This window comes from Diprion similis, chromosome 3, assembly GCF_021155765.1.
Source record: "Diprion similis isolate iyDipSimi1 chromosome 3, iyDipSimi1.1, whole genome shotgun sequence".
Classification (NCBI taxonomy): Eukaryota; Metazoa; Arthropoda; class Insecta; order Hymenoptera; family Diprionidae; genus Diprion; species Diprion similis.
The window spans coordinates 9,398,169-9,423,805 of NC_060107.1; the positions used below are offsets into that span (position 1 = coordinate 9,398,169).

Here is a 25,637-nt window from a genome sequence, read left to right on the forward strand (position 1 = left end):
GTTGGCGACGGGGTGATGAATAGTCATTGAAGGTGACGATCCCTCGACCCATGGAATCTCCGTCCACACGTGTTACGTCGAGGCATGTCAACTCCTCGTCTGCGATAGAATTCGTAGTGAGGATTGGAAACGTAACCATCACGCGAGAAAAGTTGAACATTGTATTTTCAAAAGTTCACTTTCATCGGCTCTAAGAACCAGATGATGTCGCTGTTCTGAAAAAGTCTCACGTGGTATCTTACGCCATTTTAATCGTCGATTTCAGCATCAAGAAATGTAAGCAATAACAAAATAAGACAAGATTTCGAAGTAATACGTCATACAGTAAAGTTGGAAAAAAATTTTCAAACAATCCAAAATAAATGCGCAGAATTCAACTTCGTTGTGAGCATTTCGTCGCGCCGACGTGAGAGCGTTAGGTACTTGAGTAACGGAGTCCATATAATTGTCCTAACCACGGGTGAAAGGCGGTTATCAGTTTCTCCATCGTCTGATCGTTTTCCGCCCATCTCAGCGAGCCACGACTTCGCCGATGTGAGGGAGTTCGCTTCTCGCACCCACACCGACGTCTCGACGTCTACCACACCCCGTTGACTGTGCTATACGACTCCTAGAGGAGATGGCGTTATAACTGAGTTATAGAGCTGATCGCAATCGAGCCCCATTCACACCAGACCCCACGAGTGCCATGTCTCGCGTTTTCAGTAAAATGTGGACGGGATTCGTGCGAGATGGGATCGTCTTGTTTGAAGGGTCGCTGCTAATAGCATCTGCTCACATCCCACACTTGCCACCAAATGTTACAACCTCGCTGTTAATCTCGCGAACAAGTTATAAACGATTAGTTATTGGTTGGACGGTGATTGATTTGGTCCAATATCGGAAAAAAGTTCCTTGACATATCGGAAGGAAAACGGAATTCGCTGGTAGTATTTTCATTTTCATTTTATCAATTCAATCATATCAATTTATGTTCAAACTTTAAGATGTTTTTTTTTTTTTATTTTTTTTTATATAAGCTGCAGTGATACAACGGATGACAATGTTGACGAGGACAAACTCTTGCGATGAGTGTATAACCTGTCTCGGTAATCTCCATATTATAAAAAGCGTAAGCGCTTTCAATTTCTCGAGAAGTAGAAGAGGATGGGGGAAAAGATAAGAGGAACCTGGAAGCATTTTAGAGGGTGTCCTTGTCGTCTTCATTTCCTGGACGGCTTCCCGTCCTCTCGGCTAGCCATTCTCTCATCTCCGTGACACCGAGTACTCCAGAGTCACGACCTCGGGGCACCAGCCACCCTCGACTCCCCTTAACTTCGACCCTGTTCTCGACGTCGGCTCGACATTTTAAAACATTCTAAAAGCCAGCCAAGTTTTGAAATAAAACCGCCAACCTCCGGGGCTGTATTTGCAACTCTACCAACCAGCAGTACCTACCTACCGGCTTTGTTCCTCGGGGACGGCAAAACGTTCCGAACTTAGAATCAGTTAAAAGCTACTCCCAGACTTTTGGGGAAAATGAGAAAACTACGCGTAGCTTCTACCCATTACGCACCGGATGAATATATACGTATCAATGTGAAGAGAAAAATGACAGAGAAAATAAAGTTGGACCATCGAGAGAACTCTGTATCCGTCGACTATTGTTTATAAATTACAAACGATAAACCCTCGAACAATCACGCACGTGGAGTAGGCGGATCAGTTTGGTTATCATGTAATACAAGCACGCATAATGTATGCGTTAGACAAACAGCTACTGAATTCGGTGGTGAGCTGATTTTAACTCAAATCACCACCATAGAATTTAGTTGGAATTTCGAGGCATTATGCAACTACAGATTTATAGATCATCGCACGTGCTTTGGAACACGCAATGTCAAATCTGCTGACTTGTTACAGCGATACTCGATTCTTCACCACCCAGTTTGCGTCACGTTTTCCGCATGCTATATTGGTGATACATTTTTTCACGTGGAGCGAACGGTATAAAATTAGGTTAAACATCGTTTTCAGGTGAAAAGGGGGAGATAAAAATCAAACGAAACTCTTTGGAGACACCGATCGTGCGAACGCCGTAGAGTCGGACACGCTTCGCGATATCACGAAACTAAAATGGTCTAAAATAGAGATAATTCGGAGAACAGGTGAAGATTTGAAGCGGGTGATTAGTCACGAATTAGCAGGGTACTGCTACAGACGTTACTGTGGGGGGCATTGTTTCCTGAAGTAGATAATCGCCGGTCCTCACCGACACACAGGTGAGGGGGTAACAAAGGGTATCGACCCACGGGGCAACGGCTCTGCGACACTTTGCTGAGGCATGCATCTTACACTCGTTTACGCCTTGAGCACGTCTTGTGCCAACCTGCATACGATAGCTCTTTCCACCTCTTCGTGTATTTCGGCCCTTCCTTCCCTCATTCGCGAGAGCTCGAGTCGTCTGACTAGCCTCCCTTGCTCTTCAGTCCGTAGTGTAAAGGACCCACTTTGTTCAAAAGACCTGTTAATAGTCGGGAAGTAACGATCTGCCAAGTGGTTTATGGTTGGTTTTGTACGTATCATATGGATTTGCTCGACACTGATTAACGGATGGTTAATCCATGGTCATCCATGGTTCCCTTAGAACAATGTGAAGTCAAAGACAGCGTGGAGCGATTTTAGATACTCGATGAAGCCAAGATGTATCTAAAAATAGTTTCCCGTCATCCGAGTATTGCCGATGCATTTAAGTTGTAAAGAGTTTGGGTAAGCTTCAGTGTACCTATATACGTTGCGTCAAGGTGGATGGATGGCAAGGAAACGGGAAGCTTATTAATGCGAGCTTGATATTCATGCTCCATCTTCCAGTCTCGGTTCCCCAAGGAAGAAAGAAAGTGTAATTAATTAAAAGTAAACTCTTTGTGTAAACTCGACGCGCGCACGTCGCCGACCAGGCAAAGTGTATTCATCGGTTACGTCAATCCGCGTACTACATCCTCCTACTATATCCCACCTGCCATTTTCTCTCAGGATCAAGTAATTGCCATCTTGATCCGATCGGCAAACACTGTCTCGTAGGCACGAACTGCCGCCGTTATACCCGCCCACCTACTATCCAACTACAACGTCCCCAGTCCCACTCTCATCCTCCTCAACTCCAAGTTCGCAAATTCAATCTTACTATCCAACCAAATCCAACTCACCGTGTATACGCTGGGACCCTGTCCCTATCCTGCACCCACCCACCTTCTGCCATTGAGTTTGCGGAGTTTCTATTCAAAGTTATGCCTACAGAATGCCGAATTATGCCATACATTTAGCACGACAGGGTTACTCTGGCTCATTGACCTCGCGCTAGCGATTCACTTCCCAGACTTCAACTTGGTCGTACTTTGTCATCCTTGGAATTCAAGTCAGCTCACTGAACGATGGTGCTGGATATACCTGGACGGAACGAATCAAGGTTTCAGTTACAACTCTGTTGAGGTGTTTACACATTGATCAGTTTGCGAAATTATGTAGTGGGTAAATTGAAAATGTAGTCAAATCTCCTAACAATGTTGAACAGTACATCACCTTGATTCGGAACAGTGATAAATTATGATTGATAATGTACTCAAGCGTGTTTCTGAACTGTGAAGAAAAAGGTATCCAAAATAATTTTAAACTGAAAAATTCATAAAGGATTTGTGGTTTTTTCAGAGAAATTTAAAATGATTTTATTTCGCACTGGTTTAAAAAAACTGACACCCAAGGTGGACCAGGTACGACGAAGCTCAACTCATTGAACGGCGATGTGATGTTGGATAAAATCAGAATTGAAAAATCATCTGGGGTGTGTGGTGAACAGGAATCTGAACTATGGGTCTCAAGACGGGATAACATTTATGAATAATGTATTCATTCCGTCAGCTAAAGGAAAAATTCTACGATAAGAGGTAGAAGAGAGAGAGAGAGAAATCAGTGAGAGATTGTTCCAAAGAGAAAAATAATCTAATATAATAATGTAGAGGTATTTATATTTCAACCGAAAATAAGTAAATGTAAACATATACTGAGAACCACTCAAAAAAAATTAGTGGGAGATTTTTGACCAGTTGAGATGGAATATAATTGAAAATTGGAAGACTACGAAAGTGCATAAAACAATCGCATTCCTCTGCATTCTGATAGATAGCAGTCTCTATATGCATTTTGGCCGGAGCTTAGCGTACCTGAATTATGTAACCAATCGGCTGTGCCGCAGAACCGTTCGCGTAGGTAAGCCCTGGTAATGCAATTAATAATAATTTGCCAGCCGGCGTAAGCCTTCCCGATTACCAGGCTTACTCGACCGAAATGATAATTGCAATCTATTGCCTCGCTTCAATGCGCCCAATAAAGAACCGTTCGACGCTTGCGTTCATTTTTAACATAAATTGGAGGTGGTAGGATCTTCAATAGCGGTTAAATTTTTTTCTTTTTCAATCTTCTCCGTACACATATATACATATACGAAATACTAAAATGAATTTTGGACAGAAAAATTATTCAGGCATAAAATTAGAGAAAAAAAAAAAAAAAAAAAAAACTGAGGTAACGCCTCGCGAGACAAGAATAAATTTTTACCTCGACGAGAATCAATTCGGTGGTCGTATAAAATAATGCAAACAACACCCGGTGGCAACGTTGCCGAGAACTTTATCCTCCGGAATTGAAGTATAACTCGAAGTAGCCTCATCTACATCGAAATGTGTTTCAGATGTTGCCTTTGGCGAGAAAAAAAAAAAAAGTTGCGGATCGCGAAGGTAGAGCAAACAAGGCGCGAGGTGGTTTAGAGTAAGAAGTCCTATCCGGGACCTAAGTTCGGGGCTTGAGGCATCCTGAGATTCAATGAAAATACATAATTGATAAAGGATTGCTAGAGAGCAAGGAAAATCACTGTGCGAGAACGAAAAACTCCAGGCAGCTGTTCAAGCCATCCGTCTGTCGAAATTTTTCCACCCCTCTTAGACGTCTCGATTGCTAACGCGATGATTGAATTGCCATGAAGAAAATAAAAACGGCACCGCTCAGAGTTCGTCAATTTTATTTTCGTTTCATCCTGTTGAATTCAAGCTCCTGTCAACCGCGAGTTCCAACCTCGGGAACCGGAGCTTTGAACAAAACGAGCACGATGTCTATCAGGGTAGACATAAGTAGCTTGGACAAGGAATCGAAGAGGGTTTTGGAGGCGGCAGACGGGGCGAGAAGAAACGGAAGGATGGATGATGGATGAAAGACACAAACGAGAAGGACTTCGCGTGGGGTTGGAAGTTTGATCAATCATAGCCTCCGGACTGATTATACGGCGACTAACGTTCTTCTTGGCGAGTAGAGAAGAGAGCGCAGCGGTGTAGAAGGAAAAAAAAAAAAAAGGAAACCGGGAGAAAGGGAACGGGAAAAAAAGAACCGACGAACAATGCCAGACACCCGTGACAAAACGAGCCCCAATTAGACCTGCCGCTCTGTTTCGATCACCCCCCGATGCTGTCCTAATCCCAACGCACAGTGTGTGGAGTTGAAAAAAAAAACGCCAGCAGACATTGCGAAAAGTATATTTCCACCCTGCAAATAATATGAGTGAAAGAGCACTTTCTGGTAAGGTATGGACGCCTGTCAATTTTGCAAAATTCACTTCCCGTGTGGAGCAGGCACTTCGATATAAAACGGGCACCGCAATTCGATACCTTAGCACGAACGCGTCAAGAGACAGGACTGACACCATGAATTTTCATCCCCATGTCTCGGCTAATTCGAGAATTCACTTTCTCGTTCGCGGCCCCCGAGGCGATGGGATCTTATCTGATTGCGAGATTACTCCCCCTCGATTTTTGGGAGAGACACCAACCCTACACCCTTGCCGAAGAATAATGTGATTTGAATACACCGTAGAAGGGGACCGATCACCCGAGACCGCTGTTTTACGACGCTCAGACCCTGTGAACTCGAATCTGGGGCACGACTTTTTTCTCTCGATGAATTGTGGAACTACGTAGATCCGGTTTTCAAATGGGATTCCAATTGTTCCCGACGACCGAATTACGATCGTTTTAGTATTCTCGTTGAAATATCGCATTGGGATAGACATTCAACCAACAGATGTTTCTTTTCAACATCACGTGATTACCCAGGATGAGCTTCTTTCACTTCACACGGTGACAATAACCCGCCTCTAACGACTCTCTCCCTCCCTCCTCACGAATGAATCAGTGGATTTCGGTTTTAAGTATACGTCCTTAATCATTTTGACGTACGGGAACTTACCTATGTATTGTACAGTGTACGTACACATCCTCGGACCCTCGTCTCGATTCGGTCGCAGGCTGTTCCCGAAGGGTTTTAGGACAATACCACTCACCTCCGTTAATGACTCGTGAAATTGTTGGTGAAAAGTATCCTTATCCGACAGGAGCTTACCCTCACTGTGTGTCACAGTGTATAACCAGCCACACCGACTCACGCTCACCGAGTTACAAGTGCAACCGATAAAAGATGGAATCTTCAACGGTTTGAGTACTGCAAAAAATTTTCTCTCTTTCATCCCGTTTCTCTTGTTTTCAGAAAAATATGGAAGTTATTGTATTCACTCCGAAAATTCAAAGCTGAATTTGTACCGGATCTTGATGTTTTGGTATATAGAGAATCACCTCCGACTATTTTTAGATGGACGACCGTATTTGTGTGATCGATTTTTTATCCGACGATATCTCGAGAACAAGTAACCGGATTTTAGTGTTTTTGGTCTAAATCAACGCGACTTTTCAAAACTTAAAATTGATTAGATTCTGGCTTTGATCGGTTCAACACTTTATCAATTATTTAAATAATAAAATTCCAAAAAATTAATTAAAAATTATATCTTGAAAATAGAAGAACAGATTTCAATGAAAAATAAATGATTTCATAAAATTTTTTGGATCGCTAATCACGAATCCAATGTCAGACTTCCAAATTTTATAATGGTGGATCCATTACAGTGGTTGAAAATAAAAAAAAATCGTCATATTTTTATATTATATGGTATATTCGCGGACTTTTAAATTGTTAATCACAAGTCCAAATTTGTAGTTTAAAATTCGAATTGAATATTATTCTCTTTTTTTCTCTATGAACTTTGAACCTGCAGTCTAAGGACGGGAGGTCGAGGGCTGGCTCATGGCCAGCCTAAAACTGCTTGTTTTCCTCGTTATTACATAACGGCGTTTACAGAGAGGAAGAGAGCTCGGGGGGGGGGGGGGGGGCAACAAGCCTAAAACAAAATACCGACGGGTATAGCGACACCATAAATCTCTGCCTACCACGCTCTCTCTCTCTCTCTCTCTCTCACTTTCTCATCTTTTTTCAGGGCTGAAAAATATACGATCCAGGTATGAATGTAAATGACGTACGATTAATAACCTACGAAAAAAGCAGAGTGAGTTCTAATTAATGACAGTGGATATTCGGGTAGGTACATATCGCAAGTGGAAATAAATTTTCACGGGCGAAAAATGATGGGTGAATTTTTTTTTCGAACCCACGGTGTTTCCGTTATGCAAAATGTCGGTCGCTCTCGGTTTATAATTATTTTTTGAACAACGAAATTTTACAGATTTATAAAACCCACGCAAGTTTAATTTTTACACAGACGAGAATAAAGAGCTTGATAATATTTCATTGAAACAAATAAGTTGCCATAATATTCCGCTGTATAAACTCTTGGAAAAAGCCGAAGTAAAAAGAGATACATACTCTTATTTTAATCCTTTTGGTTCAAACTAAAAACTCCTCTTTCCCTCAGAAAAAATCGTTCCACCAGCATTGAATTCTCTACAAACAATGCTAAAGCTCGGCTCAACGCTTTGAAGTTTGAAAACGTAGCCAAAAGGCATAGAACGGGTATAATTTATCAAAAGGCTGATGGCTTAAAGCCTGACGTTTTCTAAGGCTGGCTGAACCACCTCTTAGCCACCCGTATCCAAACCCAGACAAGCTTTTAAGGGATGAAAAAGCTGGTCAAACTTTTTGCACCAATTAAGACAACCGGAATTTTGAAACTTCTCAGCTCGCATTACGTCATCCCCTTAAATCGCGAATCGTCATTTGTATTATGCACGTGAATATAAAAAATTCGGAACAATTCAGTCAAGTTTTGGCGCCCAAGATTGTTTTGAAGTATCACCTTTCCATGAGATTTAAAAAAATGTCAATCACTCTCCAGATTTTCACCACCACCCTTGAAAAGACATCGACTAATGTTGAATTACTATTTCTGATTGCAGCTGGTGCCGCGGCGGTGGTGACTTTGGTGGGTGGCTTTGACGCCCATCTTCGAGGCCCGAGTTTCCTCATCGAGCCCCAGTCAAGAATTGAATTCTCAAACTCAAGTGGTGCCTGGCTCGACTGCGCAGCGTCCGGAAGCCCGCTACCAAACATCGATTGGGTTACAGCCGACGGACTTCCCGCCAGTGACGTTCCCGGCGTCCGGAGGGTACTCAGGAATGGCACCCTCGTTCTACTTCCGTTTCCGGCTGCGGCCTACAGGCAAGATGTACACAGCACCGCCTATAGATGTGTCGCCAGCAACACCGTCGGAAGAGTCTTGACCCGAGACGTTCAGGTCAGGGCTGGTGAGTCCTGCTTTAATCTTCGCCATTTTATTAGCGACAGATTTCAGGAAGAACTCCAGCAGCTGTATTATTCTGGTTGAAAATCGCAGATCGCAACATTTTTAACGCGTTTTCTCTACCAGAGAAAGTTGCAGGTTAGGTATTCAGATTTTCAGACGTTGAGCATTTATCACATTTTATCATATCGCTGAGCTAAGAAGATTTTTTTAAACACACTAAAACAACAAGTATCGGAATCATGAGCAAGTGCTGGAAAATTATTGAAAAACTGGTAGATTTGATCGATGTTTATTTACGATTACCACAAAAACTATTTTTTTTTTTTTTTTTTTTTTTTTATATGGCGACTCTAAGTAATTTATTTTACAACATTGCACGACTGTTGATCACGATCTACAAAAAATTTTAGAGGCTATGAAGATAATCTTCTTCTAAACAAGATTAGCCACCGTAGAGTGTAATCGTATAAATCTACACCCAATTCTTCACAATGTTGAAATCATTTAAATATGGGCGTCAACATTTAACTTGTGACCATTCGTTTACAATCCCAGCATTTTTTTTTTTTATTCTTCTTCATTTCCAAGGATATTTTTGTATCTTACGAACATGTAATAATTTGAAAATTCCTCGAGACCATTTCGTTGTAAATTTATTAAAATGTCTCAATTTTTGGCCGATGCGGCATTCAAATACTTAGAAGTCAAACTAACATGTCCAGAATCAAAATCATTGAGTTAAAATACTTGCAAAAATATATTTCAATTCTTACTGGTCAGCTACCAAACTTGGAGGATACTTTCCATTTGGAGAATCCTATAAAATCGATTTTACTAACCATCCGCTTCTGCAGCCAGTGGAACGAATGCTTTCAGGCTATGACAAAGCTATTAGAAAACCGGCGAGTCTCTTTACGCTGACCCCAACCCCTGCAGAGGGAAGCGGCGTGAAGGTGAGCGGGTTAATTACCTTTTTTAAAACGCAATCTGAATGCAAATCCGGACCGCCTGTGAACACGCTCGAGATTCCCTGAACTGAACGCTGGTTTCGTATATAAACTAGATTAAGAAGGAAGTTTAGTTACGATCATAACTTTATGCTCTTCATCCCCTGCGGTTCTTTGAGCCTCCATTTTTGTTCTTTAATTTTTGATTTTGGAGATCCGATTGATCCGAATTGATTGGTGAAAACGATTGCGCAGGAATTTTCAACTGCAATCATCTCGATCAACAGTTCATTGAAAATTCTCTGGAATAGAAGTCCGAGTGCTCGCGTCGATTAATTACCGAAACGTCAAATGGAAATGACTAAAAGGAAGAAAATTCCAGAGAATATACGGCTAGAAACGAAATTTATGACTGCCGAGCTTTTAGCCCATTTGATACATTCTTATTAGACCATTTTTCCTGCAGCGCGAAAAGATTGCTCGAGGATATAAACGCCTCTGGCTACCATCCAAGAATGCAATAATTATTTTTACCGGTACGACAGAGGATTGGCCTCGGTCGAAACTCAATTTCCTAAAGCCATAAAAATATGGAGGAACATTAAGAGCTGGCAGTCAATGAAACCTCGTAAAATGGAAGCGAAAAACTGCACATGCTACCTCGGATTAACGACTCTGACGTTTCGAGCTTGCCTTCGTTGTTCCTTTCTCTCTATGGCGCTTCCTTTTTCTCCGAATTTTGGAACGCTGATGCCGTAAGTCAGACGCTCATCTCGATTCGATATACAAATTTGAAAATCTCTTTACTAGATCCTCCGATTAGTACGCTGACTCAAAAAATTATACGTCACATGTGAGGTGATTGGAGAAAAAATTTAACCGCTGTTCACCGATTTCTGCGAAAAAGGATCTATGGAAGATGGAAAAGAATTTCATTTTCAAAAAAAATTGAAAACTCATAATTTTATTTAAAAATTATCTATTTTTCTATTCTACAAAGATGTCCGTCACTTACGAATCTAATAATTCAACAAGTACCCACTCAATCCAAGACCATCTCCAAACTAAATGCCTAAAACCTATCGACTTAAGGTGGAACCAATCTCCAAAATCTTGAGCACAAAACCACCAAATTCCTTATCAATATTTCCTGAAAATTATTTCCACCCGCGTGTGAATTCCTGGCGATACATAGACGTCGAAGATGCAAGGACGTGACGTTAATCCAGGACGAGAACTTGTACACGGTATGCATGCATCCTGCAAGGATCCCTTCAACGCCTCGGGCTTCGTTTGTCCTGGGGTTTCGAGGACCGGGTAAGGCACGAGGTACAGACACAAACAACCGCCCACCAACGGCATCTAACCCAGTTCTGAACAGGAGCAAACACAGTAGCATTTGGAAGCCTGGATGTTCACTTGAGAGATGTCGTGGTATCGGATTCCTGGTAGGATCGCAGAGTGTCAGGCGTTAGTCTGCCCCCGTAACAGCGACATCACGTCACGCCGTGTTACTCCTGAGGGATCTGCCGAAGTGTCACCACCTTCCATTGTCTCTTTCCCTTCGCCTCGCTTCCTCTTCCACTGTACCCATAAACCATCATGAGATACACGTGGGTAGATGCTTCGTGTCGCACCTGAGACAAACAAGGAAGGAAAAAAGTAAGCAAGAATAAAAATAACACAAGACGACATTTTTCCCTTCTCGACCGAGGAACTTCGCAACGGCCATGTTTCGACGTACGGAGGAAGGATAGGAGAGGACGGACCCGGAAATGGTTGGATCATGATTCAATCAGCCAGGATCCGCTGAACTGGACCGAACTATAACTTCATTCCGTTAGGATATCGTAAACCTGTTTTTCAATTTACCTTCTTCCCTTTTCACAGATGAATTTTTCAAACAGGCTTTATTGATGTGTAACCGGAATGTAGAATACATTCAGTGCTTGTGGAATGGAGCCTTTAAGAAATTTATCTTTACCTACTTGCTCGCTTCGAAAACTCATCTTCTCGGAAATAATTACGAGAAAAGAAATCGATGTATCAGATTATCGCTCGCTGAAGCGTTGAACCGATTAATTGGTAACGTGAAGAGGGACACAGATTTCTTGGTCATTTTTCGGACTGTAAATCTGTCGCTAATTAATCCGAGGATTTCCTCGAAACTGTTCACGATATCTTTTTCTTTATCTCTCTCTTTTTCTCTCCCTCTCTCTCTCTCTCTCTCTCTCTCGCCAGTTGTCGCCCAGGCCTACAAGGTAGACGTCGAAGTAATGGGCGGTGCTTCAAGAGGATGTACAGCTGTTCTACGCTGCGTTATCCCGAGCTTTGTCAAGGACTTGGTTCGCGTTGTCTCCTGGCTCCAGGAACCCTCCTTCTATATCTACCCTTCGCTACAAGGAGGTGAGTAACAGCTATTCCTAATCACACCGACAATTTTCGACACATTTTAGCGAACAATGACGTTAATCGTCGTTGGATTCCTGTCGTAATTATCAAACTGTTTTTGCAACTCAAGTTGCAATTATTACCAACATTTGAACGATTATACGTGGTCATTAGTTGTACGGAGAATTTTATAGAAACAATGGGATTTGTGAACGGTGGAGATGAGTAGGTGGTAAGAAAAAAATATGTATGTAATATTCAATGGCAGGCTGAAAATTATATCGAGAGGGTAGAAATTGTTTGATTTAATTTGTAATTCCTTTGTTCTGCCGAATTGTATTACAGTAGAGGCAGGGCTCAACAATATCTACCCGCTCGAGAATTTTCTTGTTCTTTGTGAATAGCGTTGAAAAGTTGTAGGAAAATGGAAATGGCAGGGAAAAAAGAGAGAGGCGAATGAAAAAAAAAAAAAAAAAAAAAAAAAATTTCCAACTACGCGCTGCATTGAAACAAACTTCCTGAACACTCCTGATATATTATATGAATTTTTATGAATAGCCGCGTATAACGAGAGGGATTTGAAAACGTGAGAGATATTTTTCCAAGGAAAATATTGACGTTAGAATCGTTAAAGCAAATCTCCGTTATTCCTTTTCTCAATGCTGCTCGTTGCCTATATATTTATAATACGAGCTCTCGCTACGATCCCTGCAGCTTTCCGATTCAATATTTCCAACAAAGACGAACACGGAACGAAATAAAATAAAAGGCGCTTCTTCTTTCAGCGGATACAGTAGGGTAATGTGAAAATCAATATTTATGGCTTTTCATTTCTTCTTTCTTCACGTAGCGGAGAGATTATTATAACTAATCAAATATGATCATTCATCTTTGACTTTATTTTAAAAAAATTTCTTTTTATCTCGATCATTTTTCAACTAGACTTAAGTCTTATGGATATTTCTGGAAGGTGACCAGAGATTTTTCGGAACACGTGAAGGTTAAAAATGTATTTTTTAATCACCATGAAGGTAGTGATAATAATTATTATAATCATCTCGCTGTCTGAGTACGCGAGTGAATTGAACACGAGATCATATTATATAGCCGAAACGTAATTACACAATGATACCGGAAAAGGGGCGAATAAGGATAGAATCAGACGAGTAAATTTTTCGAGGACCTTGCAGAGGGTGTAAGTCGAATCCTTGGAAAAGGATCAGGACTTCTTCGACCGCGAGAAGGATCACCGCGAGCGTGAAAACTCGCTACGTCGTAGGATCGGAGAGATCCTTTCCGGCCGCGCCTTTTTCCTCGCTTTCTTTTTATCCCCGCCGGATATCCTGCCTGTTCCTCCTTTCCTGCACGATATAGGTATAATGCACGTGAGTATTTTCTACCAAAGTGAGAATAAAGGAGGAAAGGGAAAAAGAAAATAAAGGAGATGAAAAGAAAGACGGAAAGTCGTCCTCGAGTTATCTGCTAAATATTATTCAGAGCCGGAATTCAAGAACTCTCTCAGCTATTGTCATACTTGTTAACCAGGCTTCCGTATTCGGCTCGGATCCTGCTGCTGCCTGAAAACTCTCGAGGCACGTATATTAACTCCCTCCCTCCCCCCTCCCAAAAGAAAAAAAAGAAAAAAAATTTGACGAACCTCGTCGTCGGGCTTTTCGGACATCCGTTGACGTGTGTTTCACGTATGTATGCAGAACTCGACTGATCGTTAACCCAGTTCGGTTTAAACCCCCCCCCCCCCTTTCGCCACCCCCTTTCTCACCACCCCTAACCTGCCCCCGGATTACCGGGCGTTGTCTAACTAAACCTTCAGCTTTTTACCTTTATCCAATTTTGTCCCTTCGAAGAAAGGATTCAAACAAAACAGAAGTGAACAAAAATCGGTTACTCACTGACCGTGGAAACTAGTCGTCCGAAAAATTTACCTCCAGGGCAGTTTGCTTTTTGCATGGATTTATAACTTGCGTGAGGATTCAAGTCCGGTAATCGTGCCTCTCGAAGTTAGGAAACATGTATAGACGTTAAGTCTTTTAATAGAAAAATTAGTGAAATAGAGAAATGATAAAATCGAGGTTTGAAAAGAGAAACTGAAGTTGGGTTGAGAGGATCCTTTCTTATCATGAAAAACGAAATGACAAAATTAGAAAGTTCAGTCAAGAGAACTATACCTAGCTGTATATATAGAGTTAAAAGTTTGGAAACGTATGTCTTTGAAAAATCGTATATCAGTCAGTTGTCAAAATTTTCTAAAAAACAAAGTGCAAAAAAGTCGTTGATCTGTAATCCATGCTGTTTCAGCTGAAATTTGTCACTTTCAAACGATATACATTTAGTAAGACTTGAATATCGTTTCAATTATTTATTACAATCGAATTAATTTTTAGTCACAAAGTTCCATCCTTCATTTCAAAACCTTTTGTTTTCTTTTTTCTTTCGTTTCGTTTAGTCAATTTTTTACTCTCGCTGTACGCCCTGCGCGTCTTTCATGCCGGAAGTAAACTCTCAGTTGAACTTTATTTCCTCTATTTCTCATCTTCTTTCGAACGTGTAGCCTCGAGATAGTAGAAAGTTGGTTGCGTGGAGTGTTGCTTGCAGCATCAACGAAGTTGGCGCGAAGTTATTCTTAAACGCTAGATGCCTGTGCATGTATAATAATGTGGAAATTCTTCTGCCTCACTTAGATGGGAAATTCCACTTACTACCGACTGGTGAACTCTTGGTTCACGGCCTCGAATTCAGCGATCAATTTCTTCGCTACAGATGCCGGACCATGCATCGACTCACACGACAAGTCGTCGTCAGCTCCGTGGCCAACGTCAGGATGGCGGGTAAGTCGACTAATTCTGACCCTAATTTCTTTTTCGACTGAATTTATTGTTAGTAGACTAGAAAAAAAATCAATTGAATCGACGGTTTGGATTGAAAAAAAAATTCAATTTCTGTTCATCGATTTTTTAATTACAGTCAGTTCTGGAATATATGAAAATTTTTTTTAAAGCATTTTTAAATTTTTTAACCGGAATTGAATTAGGATTTTTCTTAAGTAATTGCAATATGCTTATTTCCGTGAGACCATTAATCATGCGGACTTCTGTTTGAACCCAAGAAGCTCAGTTTTTTTCTCTGTGGAAAATTGAAATTTCCAGAAAGTCGTTAATCTTGACTGAATTAGGGGCGACTGACTCCCCTCGATTTTTGAATTTCGTTACGACGTTAGCTTCGGTCCTCGATGACCAGCGTTTTTGGAATTTCAAATTTTAAATTTAGCGATCTATATTACATGATATTCTTGCGAATACAAAGCGAGGGTAAAAATCGAAGGGCTGAAAGAAGGGAGCGAAGAAATAGAAACGAAATGAATAAAAAACTAGTAAATTGTTCTAACGGTGAAGTTCGAAGAACGTCTCAGTGACGACGTCATGATCCATATATGCAGGGTGTATTATGTATAACGATGTTGGTGGGAGTACAAAACATAATATATGTATACAATAAGCAGAGGGAGGAATTCATTAATTTGAAATTCTGATAATATTTTCGTCCGCTCTAATTATTTTCAACGCTGGTGATTGTTCTCGCGTTGTTTTACATCCTGCCATGTCGTTGCATTGCTTTTTCCTTTTTTCATTCCACCTATTTATGCTTCCCTTCTCTCTCCTGCTTTACATATACCTACGCGATGGAAAAGTTTGAACCGCTGCAGTATATAACGACCTCATGTTTTTCCAACGATTTTTCCCGAGCACCGCTCACCCTCAGAGAGTTTGTTTATTCAACGGATTCCGCTATATCCATCGAACTTTCAACTCGCATGATACCGGACAAATAGGAAAAGCGAGAGAGAAACAGAAAGAGCTGAAGAAAATAACGAATGCAGTAATATTTTCTCGAATACTCGAATAATTCAATAAACTTCGTTGTTTCCCTAAGGAAACGAGACTAGGTGATAATGATAATAATGATAAATAATAAATGTGATATAAATCCTCAAGGAAATCGAAATCGTAGCTGCAATTTTCAACCTTATTATTTTATTACGCAATACAGTTCACCGCGTATAAGAATTGGATTTTCACATTTCAATTTTCTTCTATTCAAATAAGGTGTTTAAAAAATATACTTATTCAAGATCACGATCATGATCTCGTAAGGACATAATCATGTGGAAGAAATCAATTATCTTCAGAAATGTAGACAGTTTTGTTGACGTTAGGATAACCAGAAACGATATATTAACAAAATTAGGACTTTTTGTACCCTTCGAGACAAATCTTAAGAGTTTGGAAAATAGATGAGTCATCTATTATAGAATGAAACTAGTTCAACAGTCAAACTTTACAATAAGATTGTATTTTGAAAATTCAATTTGGATGAAGAAGGGTTCGGCAATAATCAACGTTTAAATCTTGTAGAAGAAAAAAAAAAATAGCTTCCTAGTCTGAAACAGCTTTGTACCTATAAGCGTATCGCAGTTTCTTACTCTCCAAGTCTTGCCTTGCTGATAATTTCTACGCCAGGATATTTTTCTTTGTTTTAACCAAGATTAACGAGGCGTCTCATAATTAAGATGGTACAATTTATCACTCGGGGTGGGTGGCGCCCTCTCTTCTGCAGGATAAAAAACGGACTAGAAAAAGGCAAGATCAAAAAAAAAAACCGATTTACTTGAGAAGAAGTACTTCGTTAGATTAAAAGATCTCTCATATATTCTGTATAATTTCAATAAATTAACGGAAAAATTTTATTCCAGCCTTCAATTTGTAAAAATCTGTTCAAATCTTCCGACTTGCTAAAAAAAAATCGTAAGCCTCGGTGTCGATTGAATGTATGTCGCGAAGCTGCAGGTTCAAAGGTGAGAATAGCAAAATTGGTTTCAAAAACGTGCTTATCATAATATCGAAAGTATAGTTTTGACGGTGCAGCGTATCTAAAAACACGACAACTTCAAATTTATCTACCGGTAACTACATTTAAACCCACTTGAAAGTTGGTAAAAGTTTGGCAAAGTTTTACTCTGGTTTTTCCGTCTTCGCTGGAGTTCCCCGGAAGCAGAAAGGGATGGGGAGGAACTCGACTGGGTTGACTTCATCGGGAGGCGACTCGTGCAGCCCCCAGCCACCTTGAATATAAATTATTCACTTGCTAAACTATTCAATTGCCTCCTAGCCCTAGCCTTCGGAAAGTCAACTACGCGGCGCTGGGATCCGGAAAACCTAGAATTCTTACTAGATCTAATATTGAAGAACACGGGTTCCACCCGTCCCTGCAACCCTCCCCAACCCCCCGGAAACTCCCCGCGGCCTGTGATTTGTTTGCTCGCTCTATTTGTCGCGTTGAGAGCTGTTACTTTGGGGTGCTTTCTTTCTCCCACCTCGAGGGATGATATCTTAGCTTCATAAAATTACCAAGGCTAAGATTTTAACGTATTTATTCAAAATAATTGCAGCTTTCGATCGGGAAGTCAGAATTAGTAAAGCAAGTGAAATAGCAATAAGGGTCCTGGATACAGATTTCTGTAACGACATTTTATCGACACTTTACTCAACTATCAAAGTAAGTACCCCTAATCTGATTGGCTTTATCGATCATCGGATCATTTGGTTAGCGACGTTATCGACCGTCTGATAAGTTCGCTGCCATACTTTACCAACAATTTGCTCACCGTCATTCCATCCCCTTATTACCCCATCGATGGTCCAGAGAAAATTATTGTCAAGGTGGAGCCACGAAATTCTGGGACGGTCAATAACTTCGGGTAACTGGAAGATCTAAGGATCGATAAAGTCGATCAGAGTAGGGATATTCTGCGCCCTCAAACATTTTAGAAAAGGGTTCGTGTCTCGGCTAAGTGTCGGTAAAAATTCGGAATCAAAACCTACGTTCCGAACTCACATTGCTGTAGTACTGAAGCTATTTTTTCTACAATTACATATCTACCTATAATGGAATAACAATGAAATCAATGGTGGTCAGAATCGTTTTATATTTTCATTTCATCGGCAGAAGAATATAATATTTTAATGAAATATTTATATTTTTGAGCGAAATTAAGTAAACAAAGTATTTAAATCATAAAATAATACGCAACAAGCAATCAAATTTTGTGTTTTCAGATCACAGAGGCGTGGTGCCTCCGGTGATTTTGGAACATTCGGGGATCGTCCACGTGGCGCAGGACGAATCCGCCTCTTTAGTTTGCGTGGCGCAGGCCTGCCCATCCCCTGAGTACAGGTGAGAGTCGATTTACACTATTCATCGTATAAAAGTAATTTTCTAGATTGTATTAGGCATGTATTTTTTCGCCGAGTGTATATATATCTATATACTTAATTTAGGTATGTAATATACATATAATGGTTCAATCTCCAAGGAAATTTCCCACCCACCGCGGGGTTATTCGATGTAAAAAGAAGATTGGGAACGAAAGAGAAACGAAGGAAGAAAACGATTCAGAATCGGTTTAAAGTGTAATTAAGGCATAGCTGTAAATGTAATTTTCCAACGGCTATCAGAAAACTTAGAAAAATGGGGAAGACATCGATTCAGTTATTTTTTAGGTACTCGGCAAATAGAATAGAATGAAAATCAGCACTGTTGAAAAAAACCTCAGGTAACAAAGTAGAATCTTTGATTGCTTTTCAATTTTTTCAAACCCTGCAATTGAGCAGAATTTAATATTTCGGTTTATAAATAGAATCATAGTCAACTTTGGCGAATGGGGGAAATGAAAACTTTTCCTTTCAAACGCACTGATAACTCTCCGATAAATGCAACGTTTTAGAAAAGCAAGAGAAGCAAAACAAAGGGAGAAAAAAATCGTAATATGAACGAGCGATCAGTCGATGAAACTCGAATCATTCTTCAGATTACCTTGATCCACTTGAGAAATCTGGTGTAGACTAAAGCTTCCACTTCCTCGAGTATCCGGATTATCCGAACAACCTGGATCCACCGGATCCAACGAATTCGGATACCGGGACTATCTGGATAGTTCGAGTACTCGAGTACTCTGATATCCGTACTATCCGAACTATTCGAATAGTTAGAGCACTTCATTTATTTCAATACTAAACTATCCGATTAATACGAATAGTTCAATTTCTCGCGTGGGGTTCGCGTTAAGATAGTCATACGACAAGTATTACAGCTACTTGTTAGTTATAACTACTATTAAACGTATACTTTTGAAAATCTTTGCAAATTCACTGCCGATTTTTCACACAGAAGTGGAACAAGAATACAGTTTCTCTTCAGCAAAGTGGAACGCCAAACATTTCGTGTGAATTCGACAGCTAACTCACAATCTTATAAAACTTTGTTCCAAAAATGTAAAACTGTTTTTCAAATTTCTTAAACTTGTGGTGTGAACGTAATTGATTTGCGAACTATCCGGATTTAAAGCTTCATAACTGACGGATCCGAATATCCGGACAGCTCGGATTCACGTGTAAGTACTAGTGTCCACCCTTTGGTTAATCTTTTAAAATCTTTGAAATCCCATCAAATCGTTTTTGCAATAATTTTAAATCCTTAAATTAATTTCTTTACGATTCCATCCAGAAGTTTCAAAACCTTTTAAATAACTCAAAATCTTTCCGAATCCCTTGATTTATTCGAAATCTAGTGAAATCATTTGAAATGTTAATATCTTGGGATCAGATGTAGACCAAAATTGATGAGCGTTTAACCCTTCTAGTTTCTCCATACAATCGCGAATCGAGAACGGTTCGTTTCACATCGTTACACGAGAGAAAGAATAATCTTTTCGAAACAGCCAACCAGGAAATAACAACACCCCTACCTGACTCCTCGGTTTTTCCAATTTCTTCCTAAATTAACCGATACCGCTTTCCGCGGTTAAAGAGCCGAGCAAACAGAGTTTGCCTCAGACGGAGGTCGACGATGTCTGCGTTCACGGAGACGAACCGATGTCTCGCAGACTCAATAAGGCAGATCCTGAGAGTAGGGAACAAGACTCAAGTCGGGTAACCGAAGGAGTGTAGGAGTTGTTTGCGCCAGGCAAGCCGGACTCGTTCCCCTCGGGATGACGGCATTGTTCCCGGATGAACCCGAACCCAGAAACTCTTCCTCGTCGCTACGGCTTGCCGGTAAACGCAAGTGACGGTAATTAATTATCCTCGCCTTTATGGCGACACCGTAGATCCTTGCAGAACGACCAGCTAATAGAACTAAACAACGGATCTCTGCTCTTCTCTACGAAAATAGGTACACACGAGTTTTAAAAGATTTGCCAGAAACTTATTGGCAATGTATTATCGTTTCAAGTTCCGAAATTCAAAAGTTCCAACAGCGCTGAATTTCGAATTATTTCGTGGCGAAAGTTTAAGTAAAGAAATCAAACTCTTACGAAACAACAAAGTTTCGAATGATCGTTTGTACAATGTTGTAAAATTAAACCTTCAACTTTACCGACATAATACAAAAAAAAATTATTTCTCTTAATTTGTAGAAAATAGTCTTCGGATTACATTAAATGAGCAGTTACAAAATCAAATTAAACGAATTTATTATATTTTCAACGATTCTGAGCCGGTTTGAAGCGAAACATCGATTTCAAAGCTTATCTTTATAACCCCAGTAATCGTTATTTTTCACTTTCAACCAAATCTTTATAGCTTACGACTATAATAATTTGATGAGTGCTCACTGTACGACCATCTAGCAATAAAATCATTAAAAAGTATCCATTTTTGGCCAGAATCGTTCCAAAAGATCCATTCATCGGGATCACATTAAATATTCTCTTCGTTCAATAAAAAAAAACAATTTATCCAGCAGTGCTTACATTTCTGTCTTCTCCATCCTTTTCCTTCGATTAATCTCAAATGTGTGTAACTTTTGAGTCGATATGATTTTGGCCAGTTATCGCTCATGTTATTGGAACATGATTAACGTTTTCGCAAACTTTTCACCCTGCTTTGCACAGTCCATTGACTGTTCACTCGCTTGTCAAAACACTTTCCCGTTAACCTTTCGCCCCTGCATGTATAGTACCTAACCCGCTCTGCATCGAAGGATTCTTTATGTAAATCCCCTCAAAATTTTGTCACGAAACATTACAGACTAACTTCAACCGTTTATCGTCACCTCACCCTGCTGCCGTAATCACCTTTTCAATCAATTTTGCCAAATTTTTTTTTCTCTACATTTTTCGACACTTCTCTTTCTCCTCTCACCGTTCATTCGAATTAAAATAAAAAGAATAAATTAATTCATTGAATTTATTAAAAACATCAAAGGAAACGCGATTTTTTCCAAATGAACGTAATTTTTTAAATGTTATCATTATACTTATATTGTTGTTATTGTCATTATTATTATTATTATTTCTAACTCTCTAGAACTTGGTCAGAATTTTTATCGATAAAATGAAAATTCGTAAACGATATTGTGATTTGTACTTGGACTGATAATTCCAAATTGTAAGTTATGATTAAAACGGAAACAAAGTTACGATTTTCGAATCAACATTACTTAACCATTATTACCATAATATACATAACTTTACTTATTTTCGGTCCATTACAGAACTTTTATTTTTATCCCCCCACGTTTAATGTACAGGCCAAAACGGAGTGAAAGATAAAAAAAAAAAATAAATAAGTAAATAACGAGGGAAAAAAGCTAGTGTTATAATAAAAATGCCTACTTTCTGTCACCGTAAATCGTAATAAAAAAATTTGCACCGCAAACACATAGAATGTAAATTCTTGTGCTTAGTTCCCACAACCGACACGCGCACGGAATAAAAAATATGCATATATGTATATCGTATACGTGCCGCGGAAAGCTGCGAACTAATTACTGAAATCGAGTATATCTCATCGGAAAATTATTTCCCTGCACCGCAGCGCGAGGCGTTCCCCTTTAATCAAGCCTAATTGATCGGAGGTGATTGACCGGAGCTCGTAATTCGAGAATATTGTTTTACCCCGGCGGAGGCCAGCGAAGAAATTCTTTTATGGTTTCATCCCGGTGATAGATTTCTTCACGAATTTCCAAAATTAGCTGGTCCACCGAAGACGATCAATCAGCTGCTTAAGGTTTTATTGGGTGGGTATGAAAATGTGGAAGTTTCGAAAAACACGAGGGTCTTAATATCGACTTTCGATAAACGAGAAAATGTAGGGGAGGGTGGGGCCAAGTGGGCCCGTTAATAAAATAATGCCCAAAATAAGAATAAAATGTTTAGGTTGCATATGAACTATTACGTTAAATTATTATCTAGTTTTCTCGAGAAAAAGTAATCATAAATTCAGGTTCGGAAAATTATTTGTCTCGGATGAATTAAGAGTAAAGCACAATTTCAAACGTTTCGCGTTATGAGGTGTACAATTACTCGAGTTAATGATTTTCGAACAATTCATATTTAATAAAAAGTTCAGATGGTTAATTTTGTCCCTTGATACTTAGAAAATTTCAGGGGGCCCACTTTGCCTCCAAGTTTTTTGAGTTATCAAACATTTTAAGGTGCCCACTTTGCCCCACCCTCTCCTATTTCGTATAATTTGGAACTTTTGAAATGCAAAGTATCGAAAAATCAAACATATTTAAATATTTTATATCGTGACTCTTCTGTTTTTGAATTGTAATTAGGTATACATTTCTACTCCCCATCTGATTTCATTGAAGCTTTGTTATTTCACTTACGAGAAAATGAGTGTTGTTTGTAACTATGCTATTTAAATTCGACGGACTGTCTGCCAAAATATGGTGGAAATTCGATGATTTTTTATTACCTACCCTCGCATGATTTAAAGCAACAAAATTCTGACATTCGAGCTTGTTAATTTAATTCCTCTTTCTCTATTTTTAGAGAAAAAATCGTAGTTCTTTTAATCTCCCCGATACTTTGAAAAGGAGTTACCAAATTTTTATGATTTTGGTCTCAATCGATGCGGATTTTCAAAACGTATAGAGCTGATTAGATTTTGGCTTTCATATTTGTCAGAATAAAAGGATTTATTTCTTTAGCGTTACGCTGTATAATTTTTGTGATTCTTTCAATAAACTAGTTTAAGTTATCCGTTGAGAGTTGATTTATTGTGAGTTGAACTATACACGGAATTAGGTGTTATGGAATGAATACCAAACGTGGTCACAGTCACGGGATTAGGGGGGTGTTGATAAACAAGAGGGGTACCGATTAAGGGAGCGGAGACGAGCGGCAGTCTGAGCCGAGCAGCCAGAGAGATCGGTCCTGATCCCGTGGATTGTAAACACGTGAAATTCCGGACAAGCGATGGACGGTTTACCGAGTGACAAACCGAACGAAGTCCCACCCACTCCGACATATTTATTTCAATAAAACTCGAAGAAATGAGTCGAGTGAACAAAAACAGACGTCGCTGTGTGAAATAGCATCCTTAGAAAATCCACAGACTATTCAACTCTGCTCACAGAGCAACTTGTCGGAATATCGTATGTACTTCCAATTGTAAAAAGCCACGTAGCGATTACATTCAAAGTTTCGACTTGAAAGTTCGCGGAGAGGAGAGAAAAAGTTGAGCAAAATGTTCCCAGCGCGACGAATAAATTCTGATTTAGTCGTCGCGGTTTGTGTAGTTTTGTTCAGACGTAGCTTCATGGCTCTTGCTCAATCGGCACCAAGTTTTGCTATATTCACAGCCAACTTTCCGAAACCCTGATCTATACTCAACACACTTTACATAGGCATGTATTACAACCAGGTATATATGTATACATATAAAAGATAGCGAGTATAAACTCTGCAAAATTATAGTATATATATATGTATATATAACCAAGCAGCTTCTCACGTGTCAACTTATTGTAGAAGTTTTTTGGAACGTGGACAAGTACTGTTTAGATAGAAATTCTGATAGAAAACCGTGCACATTCGGTATGAAACGCGGTGTATCAAACTCTCTAATCAATTCTCCAGCGAAAACATTTTGTGCGAAAAGATTTTCTGCTATTTGAGAGTATGAATTAATTTCAACAGTGTCAATATGCAAATTTGAATTAAATGACCATGGAGGATTGATGAAGGAAAATATTCGTCGATTTTGGTTATGGCAGATGTTTTATTACAACAATGTATCTTTGCGACACACCCACGTGTTTTCGAATCTTGGTTAGATGAGGTTAAGTTGCGTAGTAGATATACAAATTGAAGCGTACGACGGTCAATTTTTTGGTTTTTACTTTTGGAACGATGACCTGAAATCTTAAATATGTTCATTAAATGTTTTGCTATAACGAAAAATTTAAGTAATAAGGATCTACCGGGGATTCCCGGTTGGGATCCAGTCAGGTTTTCCTATCAGGGCCCAGCCGGGCAGCTTAGTCAGAGCCTGATCTAGAAAATCAGATACTAAAAGCCAAAAAAATTTATCCCGAAATTTTTCACTGACAAATCTTTTCAGAAATTTTGCAGTGGCTTTCAGAGTTGAGTTTTTAATAAATTTATCTTTAAATCGGTATCTTTCTTTCGCAGATGGTTTTCCCAAACCGGAGGAGAACCGATGCTTGTACTGCCTGGTCCCCGGACCCGGATTTTGGGTCCAGTTTTGGCGATCGAAGCGGTGACTGCAGAGGACAGCGGAGTGTACAGATGTTCAGCAGCGAATCCCGGAGGCGAGGCGAGCGCGGAACTTAGGTAACTGGCGTCTTGTAAGTTGAGGGTAAAAACGGGGTGAAAATACTTGGAATTCGTCTGGAATCGACAGACTGACGGTGACTGCTCCGCTCCACGTTGAAGTCACTCCTCCACTGCTGAGCGTTCACCTCGGTGGAAACGCCGAGTTTCGGTGCGTCGTTGGCACTCATCCCCTGGGTGGTCAGCACTTTGTTACGTGGTACAAAGACGGCAGACAACTTCCAGGCACAGGCAGACTATCCGAAGTGCTTCAACTCAACGGTATTGGTCGGGAAGACAGAGGGATGTACCAATGTGTCGTGAGGAGGTCCGAAGGTGACACCGCTCAGGCCACTGCGGAGCTTCAATTGGGCGGTGAGTATTTTGGGTTTCAAGTATTCGAGGTTTTTAAGCTTTGAGAAAAGGATTTGAGGGCTTTTGAAACATTTGAATTGATTAGAATAGGCTTTTGAACGAAATATTCTGCTGGCTGGATCCTAGTTTTCTGTGCAACGGTGAGAAATTTTATTCCGTGATTCAAAAGGGGGGGAAAAAAATATGAAACTGAAAAATATTCATCGCTGTTTAGTAAATAAATCATATAATTTACTCGATTTCAAATCAAGTAAGATCCTTCTCTTGGAAAATGGAGCTTTGATTAGGTAATAAGTATTTTGGGTTTCAAGTATTCGAGGTTCTTAGGCCTTGAGGAAAGGATTTGAGGCCATTTGAAACGTTTGAATCGATTAGAATAGGCTTTTGAACGAAATATTCTGCTGGCTAGATACTAGTTTTCTGTGAAACGGTGAGAAATTTTATTCCGTGATTCAAAACGGTGGAAAAAAATCCGAAACAGGAAAATGCTTATCGCTGTTTACTGATCAAACCATTCATTTGGTCTCAAATAAAGACCGATCCATTTTTTGAAAATTGAAGAATAGTCTTTTTCGTGGGTTTATGGTTGGATTTCTATTGAAATTTCTTATTATTATTAGTGTGAATCAGTTCGACCGTCTGAATCAACATTTAGAGAAAGAGAAAAAAAAAG

At 39.8% G+C, this 25,637-nt stretch overlaps 1 protein-coding gene across 6 annotated transcripts in view; it reads left to right on the plus strand.

Annotated features, from left to right (window-relative positions):
* LOC124416743 (Down syndrome cell adhesion molecule-like protein Dscam2) overlaps positions 1 to 25,637 on the plus strand; it is a 104,135-nt gene that overhangs the window by 41,837 nt on the left and 36,661 nt on the right. For all 6 annotated transcript variants that reach the window (XR_006930809.1, XM_046898025.1, XM_046898021.1 and 3 more), the window contains exons 2-7: positions 8,265 to 8,612; positions 11,800 to 11,964; positions 14,649 to 14,795; positions 18,081 to 18,198; positions 24,449 to 24,610; positions 24,681 to 24,964. Coding sequence is in view for 5 of the 6 variants with exons in the window: in XM_046898025.1 (XP_046753981.1) it covers positions 8,265 to 8,612; positions 11,800 to 11,964; positions 14,649 to 14,795; positions 18,081 to 18,198; positions 24,449 to 24,610; positions 24,681 to 24,964 (1,224 nt within the window). In the remaining variant the exon portion in view is untranslated. The remainder of the gene's footprint in view (positions 1 to 8,264; positions 8,613 to 11,799; positions 11,965 to 14,648; positions 14,796 to 18,080; positions 18,199 to 24,448; positions 24,611 to 24,680; positions 24,965 to 25,637) is intronic.